Source organism: Sinocyclocheilus anshuiensis, unplaced genomic scaffold, assembly GCF_001515605.1.
Source record: "Sinocyclocheilus anshuiensis isolate Anshui unplaced genomic scaffold, SAMN03320099.WGS_v1.1 scaffold491, whole genome shotgun sequence".
Lineage (NCBI taxonomy): Eukaryota > Metazoa > Chordata > Actinopteri > Cypriniformes > Cyprinidae > Sinocyclocheilus > Sinocyclocheilus anshuiensis.
Window position 1 is genome coordinate 446826 of NW_015551041.1, and position 9327 is coordinate 456152.

General features: G+C 36.9%; 1 protein-coding gene across 2 annotated transcripts in view; it reads left to right on the forward strand.

Annotated features, from left to right (window-relative positions):
• LOC107661449 (apoptosis inhibitor 5-like) overlaps positions 1–4649 on the forward strand; it is a 29329-nt gene extending 24680 nt beyond the window's left edge. For both annotated transcript variants that reach the window (XM_016451035.1, XM_016451036.1), the window contains exons 10-15: positions 2691–2869; positions 3615–3708; positions 3939–3995; positions 4084–4169; positions 4258–4400; positions 4483–4649. In XM_016451035.1, coding sequence (XP_016306521.1) covers positions 2691–2869; positions 3615–3708; positions 3939–3995; positions 4084–4169; positions 4258–4400; positions 4483–4559 — 636 coding nt within the window. In that variant the 3' untranslated portion in view covers positions 4560–4649. The remainder of the gene's footprint in view (positions 1–2690; positions 2870–3614; positions 3709–3938; positions 3996–4083; positions 4170–4257; positions 4401–4482) is intronic.
• The last annotated feature ends 4678 nt before the right edge of the window (positions 4650–9327 follow it).

Here is a 9327-nt window from a genome sequence, read left to right on the forward strand (position 1 = left end):
TTGCACCTCTGATAACTTTTAAGGCTTATTCTGTGGTGTTTATATAAGCCTTTTGACGGGTTGTCACGGAGCTGTAAAAACGGTTACACTCACTAAGTGAATGAATCGCGTTTGTGCCGAACTCTTATTACAAAGCAAAAACAAACACTCTCCTTCGATCCATAAATGTTTCTCTCAGGTAATGTATGCGATCTCTCAGTCTGAAGCGGCTGTCATAGCAAATCAGCACATGCTGTTGTGAATAATTAAGCGAAGCGTCTTCTCATTGGATCAGAACACGCAGTCTCATGAATAATTTAATAGACACCAACGTGTCATTGATGTCCTTTGCCACGTCACAAATTGTGATGTCAACACGATGTCAATTATCTATAGTGTTTTATTTTTATATTTGTTCATTCAATTTCTTGAATGCTCCTGCTAAAATACACCTATTGTACCTTAAAATAAAGCACTGTTGTTTTATTTGTATAATATGTGTATTTGTGACCCTGGACCACAAAACCAGTCATAAGGGTAAATTTTTCTTTCAATATGTAGGACAATATTTGGCCGAGATACAACTATTTGAAAATGTGGAATCTGAGGGTGCAAAAAAAATCTAAATATTGAGAAAATCGCCTTTAAAGTTGTCCAAATAAAGTTCTTAGCAATGCATATTACTAATCAAAAATTAAGTTTTAATATATTTACACAATGTATTTTTGGCTATTGCTACAAATATACCCCAACGACTTAAAGAGCAGGTCATATGGTTTGTCATAAGTGTCCTAATATTGTGTTGGAGTCCCCTACAACAGGTTTAAATGCATCTAAGGTCAGAAAACATTGTCATTTTCCCAGAATATTCATTTGTCCATGATTTCGAAACGGTTCGTTCGATTCAGTTCTGAGCGAAATGTCTGTAAACCCCTCCCTTCCATAAGCCTACTCTGCTCTGATTGGTCAGCTGGCCAAGCCTGTTGTGATTGGCACAAAGAGGAGCACTTGAGCAAGTTAGCGAGAGCTACCATCTGTGTTGCCAAGTCTGCGGTTGTTTTTGATGTCGCGGGTTGTAGCGACCCCAATAACATCATATTTAGGCATTGGAATGCGAATTTACTGCGTGTATTTTACACCCCAGAACGCGATTTTTAAAGGGGGACCACCCTCGAAACACAATTGGGCTAGTTTTGAGTAGCAATTGGACTGGTTTTGTTGTGACAACCTGGCAACCCTAGCATGCACCTTTACATAAAACAATAATATGGTTCTCCAATCAGTTCTTAAAATAATGACATAAAAACATTTTGTTTAACACTTATGCAAACGAAAGTGCCCACAGCTGAAGTTTAGCTGCTAAACTGTAAACACTTAACAAAACAGTAATGGTGGCTAGTACATTAGCCGAGTGCTAACGTGACTAACTGATGAAACAATACAGTTTGAAAACCAAAATATGTCTACTGTAATGTTTGAAGAACGACAGAAAAAAGACACTCCGTGTCTTAACCTTTAATTATAACACAGAACAGCTGTATCACATGCGCACCAGCCTAACTAAATCGTCTCTCTCTACCGGGTCTTTTACTCCCTGCATTAACCCTATAACTACATAAACAGCACTTTCACAATGATTATAAAGTCTGTGCGCTACACTATATTCTTTATTATTAAACGAAGTAATTAGAACAACGTCAGTCTACATTAATCGACACATTCTTAGGAAATAGTGGGTTCACAGCGAATTATCAGAACTACTTCAGTAAGACAGTAATATCGTGCTTTACCTGGAAACCTAAAGCTGCTCTAGGTATACATCACATATTAGCACAAAAACTTGATATTTTCAGCGCAATTGAAATGTACATTCAATTGAAAATGTAAATGTGTACATTCAATTGAAAATGTACACATAACGTATCAATCGTACTTACAGGTTGTGCTTCGGAGAGCTTGTTAGTCCAAATAAAGAAGATTAGAAGCCAACGAAGATAAAAGGCAAGATTAGAGAAGCAGTCCTCGGTAAAATGAGGAGCACAACAAAAGGTTCGAATTGTATTGCTGTGGTATCGTGGAACATAGCATCTTCTCGACACAGAGAGTGTTCGTATTTCGTGGGCAGGCGGGGATTTTGCTAATGTGTTACCCAGTGACGTAGATCAGTAACAGGCAGAAGATTCGAAAATATAACGACTCGTTAAGGCGCTTCTGAGTCAACTCTTTCTTTTGAGAGACAATATCTTTATTTATCATGCACTTTTTTGATTAACAACTTTGCAGACTGTTTACATTGAAGGATAGCTACCTTACAAACTGCAAAAGAGATATTTTTCGAAAACCCATATGACCTGCTCTTTAAGACTGGTTTTGTGCTCCAGGGTAAAAATTTTAATGTGTATCTTTGTGTTTATTTTTTTAAAGATAAAATAATGACAAAGATTTTTATCTTTGCCCGCTTTGGCCTAAATATCTGCCATTCTTTTTTATTTTTTGTTATACCTTGAAAGGCTTTGTCTTTATAATATGGGAATTAGCTGTAATGCTCAGACAACTTGCAAAATAGTAAAAACCAACATGACAAAGACTCGTGATAAAATCATGAATTGTGATATATTTTTGCCATATCGCCCACCCCTACTTCAGCCGCTTTGTCATTAAATATCCTCTCATGCTGTGGTTGTGCTTCTCTCTGTCCCTAATGTCTCCAGGAGTTCATGCCCCTGCCTCCAGAGGAGGAGAATGGAGAGAATGCTGCCAATGAAGAGCCCAAGCTGCAGTTCAGCTACGTGGAGTGTCTGCTCTTCAGCTTCCATCAGCTGGGCAAAAAACTACCTGACTTTCTCATCGACAAAATCAGCGCAGAGAAGCTGAAGGACTTCAAGATCAGGTCAGATCTCATATTAATCAAAAACAAAAACTTTCTATTTCAAATAACCTGGAACAAAATATTAAGCAGCACAACTGTTTGAGAATGCTGATAATTATTCTAATAATAAGAAGAGATAACTGATGATAAAAAGAAATGTTTCTTGAGCAGCATATTAGAATGATTTCTGAAGAATCATGTGACTCTGACTGGAGTAATGATGCTGAAAATTCAGCTTTGACATCACAGAAATAAATTACATTTTGCCTTGTTACACGTTACATGTACTTACTATTATAATAACAATCAATTATGCATAATTACATACAAGTAACCCTAAGCCAAACCCTATATGTATCTATGTATATATATTTATATTATATTTGATATTATATATAAATATAACATATTTTTCTTAAATATATACATGCATGTGTTTGTATTTATATATACATAATAAATCTACACAGTACACACACATATATTATGTGAACAAAAACTTTTATTTTGAATGCGATTAATCATTTGACAGCACTACTCAGTACTTAAATGTATAATTACACTTTAACAAGGACACTTTAAAATAAAGTAACCCATTTTAAATTACATTAAAATAGAAAGCAGAATTTTAATATTTTACAATACTTCTGTTTTTACTGTATTTTTGGCAAGACTAAGACTTTTAAATATCTTATTACATTGCTTTGTGAAGGGCAGATGAACAATGTGCATTAAATTTATAATTTTTTTGTTGATTATTTCACAGGTTACAGTACTTTGCACGGGGGCTCCAAGTATATATTCGACAACTGCGTGTTGCTTTGCAAGGCAAGACTGGAGATGCACTAAAGACAGAGGAGGTTTGATTTTATACTTTTTTACAGTGATCTTTGCTTTGTAAAGGTAATAGAAATAAAGGTAGTTATTTACTTGCTTGCTAATTTTTATTTTCATTTATTTATTAATTGTACTTATTTCTTTTTTGCAATTCCAAGGTGTTTATTTGTCCAAATGTACCTAATTCGTTTCAAAAACCCTGGAAAAGTATGATGAAAGATGTCATATGCATTCTAATTTTGTTTCTTCGCAGAATAAAATCAAAGTTGTGGCTTTGAAGATCACCAACAACATAAATGTTTTAATCAAGGTAACATTCCTGAATTCTCACACTTTTGAAAGTCTTTGCTGTTTTATGTCAAATTTTGATCTCATTTCTTTTCTTCGGTCTTCTCCAGGATCTGTTCCATAACCCTCCATCCTATAAAAGCACAGTCACTCTGTCCTGGAAACCAGTGCAGAAGACAGAGGCAGCAGCAATCGGGTACGTGAACAGATCAGCCTATACATTCAGATCACCATGTTTAGTCTGCTTATGAAAGTTATTGCCATGATCTCTGTATATCTTACAGCCAGAAGAGGCAGTCAGGAGAGGACATCGGGGCAACAGCGACAACAAAGAAGCTTCCCACAAATCTGCCCAGGAGGGACGCCCGACAAATATACAATCCGCCCAGCGGGAAATACAGCGCCAGCATTGGGAACTTCTCCTACGGTGATCGTCTTAGCAAAACCTATTCGGTAGTACTATATGAATTAGTATCTGTGTATATAACTGATCTCATCTGTGCCCTCAGAACGAGGAGGCTTCAGGGGTGGCCGAGGACGGGGCTTCGGAGGAAGAGGAAACAGAAGCCGAGGCCGGATTTATTAAGAGGACTGCATATGCTTCTATACCCATGCAACTGCATTACCACAACACAACAATATCTCTCACAGTTTCTCCCGTCTGGTCCTTCCTGCATCTCCCAGCCCTCCATTCATCCTTTTCTCTCCACATTTTTTCTTTTTATTCTTGGGTGTGTTTTTGAGAATCCGTTCACAACCTCCTGCCACTGGTTATCCCGTTGGTTATAAATGTGTGGGTTTTTTCTTTCTGGATCATCTTTGTGGAACAAAAAAAACTGCCAAGGTGTATTTTCTTTTTAAGAGTTTTTGTATGGTGACGTGCATCCTTTGTATCTTTTCTTTTTTAACTTTTTAATTTTTCAGAGCTTTTGTTGGATCAAAAATCACAGATTTGTAAGAAGTAAAAATAATATCCCTCTGAATTTTATCAAACTTGTGTGGGTCAAATCTTGTGCTCTTTCTTATTTCGGGACATAAATATTTAAGTTTGTATGACGCCCCTTATGCCCTGATGTTCGTTTGTTAACTTGATTGTTTTTTTTCCAAGATAAGTGAAATATTCCACGGAAATTGTCCTTTTAGAGTAGGATTGCCTTGACTTTTCAAACTATTACAAAATAATTTAAGGAACCAATCGTTTTCAAATATTGCTTGCATAGATTTGAGTTCACTTTTGATTTCAAACATTGTGCATGCTTAGTTTGTAGGAGATATTTAAATGTTTTTGATTGAAGGAAATCGGACATTTATGTATTACAGCTGTTGGTTTTCATTTGAAACAAGATTTTTCACCCACATTAAATCTTTTTGCCTTTTTCAACATATTCTCATTGGTTGATTTGAATATGAATATTGGGTAAATATTTAGTCAATACCAAAGATGCCATGAATTTTGCATTTCACACGTTCGCTACCAGCATTCATGTGCTTATAAAGAGTTAAACTGTAGTTCATATGGAAGAATCTCACCACTAGATGGCCATGCAAGTCCACAGTCTGCCACCAAGAAAGCAGATTTACATTCAAAACATGACAGTTTAGGGACTTCTAATTGTGAAAGGCTATTTTAATCTACTTTTGTTTTCTAATCACAATCTAATTCATAATAACATCGTTCTTCTAGTGTTGTGCTTTTAGCAATCATTGTTCACCATATCTCTTTTAACCCTAAAATACTTAGGCTTTATACATGCATCACAAATGAGATACAATTAGACAGTTATGTCAATAAAAACATTTTAATGATAACTTTGTGTGTGAGAGATTTTGCCTTCATTGTATCCCTTTAATGGTAAAATCCGAAACAAACATATCTTAAAAACCTAAAAATGTGAAACGTTCGTGTGAGCGTTAAGTTTAGGGGTAAGAGAATAAAAATTGATATTACCCTAACTTGATCACATAAAGATAATGAGAGAAATCGATTTCAACCATTCGACAATAACAAATATGATTATACATGATTAACACATGACTAATTATGGCATTTGTGCTACGTCAGATGAAATAACCGCCTCATGTTACACAGACGGATTTTAGGGTTAAATCTGTCGAGTTTTTTCCCACATGTCAACAGGTGTGTCGTTCCGCGCTGTTCATTGAACGCTAGGTGGCGCTATCAGACCGCGCGGGAACGCAGCGCCGGTTGCTCGTGACTAGGTATTTCCCAAATCAGTCACTGTAGCTCCTCAGCTCCACACGCGCTCTCCGAACGAGATAAAGTGATTGAATAAGAAACCTCTTTATGATTCTGATCGTGTTAAAGACGTGCTTCGCTTTTGGCGTTTAACAAGACCGGAACGATTAAAGAGCAGAGCAGCACGACAACAGACGGGACGCAACAGTAGGCGTCTGATAGTGATCGGCTATTTTTGTAAGACGTGATAAATCGATGGACCAATCAAGAGGTGGGCAAATAGGCTGGAACAACAAAAGTACGACATCAAACAATATGTTCATGGTACTGCAGTGAGCAGGTGGGGCAGTGGAAAACCACCACAACAAGTCGACTAATTAACGTTCTTTGCATTAACGACTGTGCCACTTTAATACAGCCGGGTCACCTGAGGTTTCACAAGACTCTGTTGAAAATCTTTGCTTTTTAGGACATCTTATTTAACAAAATACCGGAACCAAATAATTTTCATGACGTTATAGTTCCGGTATCCGTTTTTGAACGTGCATTTTTTTTCTCGCCGATGCGAAGCTGTCAAATACTAGACACTGTTACATGCATTGCTATTAATTAACCACAACACCAATACTCATCGTAACATATAGCGTAGTCCGATTCCTGAAGGAATGACTTTTAAGAGCCGTTTATGTTTTTATTTACAAAATAAATAGCGCGAGCAGTGTAGTGCGATTTTCTAAAGATGGACTCAAATGAGTCGGTTCTTCTTAGGAAATCAGTGTAGACGGATTTCCAACTAAATGACTCATATGAACCGATTATTTTAAGTGAATTAGCACTCAGCTTGACCAGTGTAGTCCGATTCCCGAATGAAAGACTTATGAATCAATTCATTTTAGATATTTATAAGCATACAGCATGATCAGTGTAGTCTGATTCTAGAGCAAATGACTTATAAACTGATTCTTTTTAGTAGGCCTAAATAAAAAAAGCATACAGCGTGACCAGCGTAGTCCAATTCCTGAGCAAATAACTCTTATGAACCGATTTTTTAGAGAATTAAAAGCATATAGCGTGACCAGCATAGTCCAATTCCTGAGCAAATAACTCTTATGAACCGATTTTTAGAGAATTAAAAGCATATAGCGTGACCAGCGTAGTCCAATTCCTGAGCAAATGACTCTTATGAACCGATTTTTTAGAGAATTAAAAGCATATAGCATGACCAGCGTAGTCCAATTCCTGAGCAAATGACTCTTATGAACCGATTTTTTAGAGAATTAAAAGCATACAGCTTGACCAGCGTAGTCCAAATCCTGAGCAAATGACTCTTATGAACCGATTTTTTAGAGAGTTAAAAGCATACAGCTTGACCAGCGTAGTCCAATTCCTGAGCAAATATAATTGAATAGTTAACCAAGAAGAATGATTCTTTTTAATAAATTAAAAGCATTTAGCTTGACCAGTGTAGTCCAATTCCGGAGTGAATGATTCCTATGAATCAGTTCTCTTTAGTGAATTAAAAACATACAGCGTGACCAGTGTAGTCCGATTCCCAAGTGAATGCCTCTCATAAACCGATTCTTTTCGGTGAATAGAAAGCATACAGCATGACCAGTGTAGTCCAATTCCCAAACAAATGACTCTAATAAGGTTCTTAGAGACCACTTAATGAATCAGTCAGAGCAGTTACTGAATAAACAGTAAGAGCTGTTACTGTTTTTATGTCGTAGTAACTGACTGGTTGTTCATATATAGTTAAACAAAAAACATTTTGAGTATTGCATACAAATAAATATTTTTAATTTGCTTACATTTTTAATTTAACGTATGATTAGAACCAATTACTGTTTTGTATTTATTTACTGGTTATATTTTTTTTTTATTTATGCCACCTCTTAAAAATCTGTACAATTGCAGCTTTTTCAAGAACTGCACTGAATTTATTTCTGATTTGTTATGTTTGTACTGATGAAAAATGACATGATCTCATCATTTGGCAACAGCCCAACCAAAGTGAGTAAACACGATAAGAATAGCATTTCTTATGTCAAAATTTTCCTCCTTCAATGTTTCTGCTTCAAAAGTAGAAACATTAATGGAACAGTTAACGAATCATTCGTGAATCGGAATCGTAACCAAAGTGGTTCAGTTCCCAATAAAGCACACATGATGCATTCAACTAAATGCCATTAATTTGAACACATATTCATTTGTTCGCAGCGTTGTTCTGCAGCAGAAGTCGAGTCGTCGCACCTTGCACAGACACGCGACACAAGTATGGCTGAAGAACTGCAAGAAAAGAATGCTATGCTCTTTTTCATGAAAGACTTCCATCCGCCCCCTCATGTACAATGCCTGGAATAGTAACAGCACTGCCAGGCTTACTAAATATAGCAACCAGTGAGTGTTAACATGTCAACTAGGAACCCAAAAGTGTTTTCCACACGTGTGGCTGTTGTGGCTACACACAATGCTATAAATAGACTAATAGCCTATGCAACATGTCTTCAATAACTTATAACGCTCCATCAAATTGTTGCACATCAGTGTCGCTTAACCCTGCACATGTCAGCTGTCTTAAGTTATGTTAACCGTAAATACATTTTAATACCTTTCTCTCTTTCACGCAGACAAGGGGCTGGATGAAACGTGAAGGATCATGCGATGTGGGCAAAGCAGCAGCAGCTGAGAGATGCAAACAAGGCAGGACCCTTCGGGTTTTCGCTTGCACAAGTTAGTTATTTGCTATTTGGTGCTTCCGGGAAGTTTCGGTCCCAACTAACTTTTGAATGGAAGAATAAATAAATTAGCAGAAGGGGGTAATGAATGAATAAATGGTGGCGAACTTTATGGATATGGTGAGGATGTGCACATGAAAGCCCGGTCTGACTTTCTTAACATGTTACGCAGGAGGAACATCATGTGACAGCTTGCCCGTTCATAAATATTCACCATCTCTATTCATGCAGACTCTTCTCTTGAGGTAGTCATTGTGCCTCAGTTTTGGATTATGTTATTAATGGGAACTGGGGGAAGATTATGGGCAAGACTGCCTATGTGTCAGTGTCTGTCAACAATAAAGATCGATGACATGCGGCCATCCCAGCAAATAAACTTCTGGACTCTGTAAATACTGAATTGTTCATGTCTCGTCTGA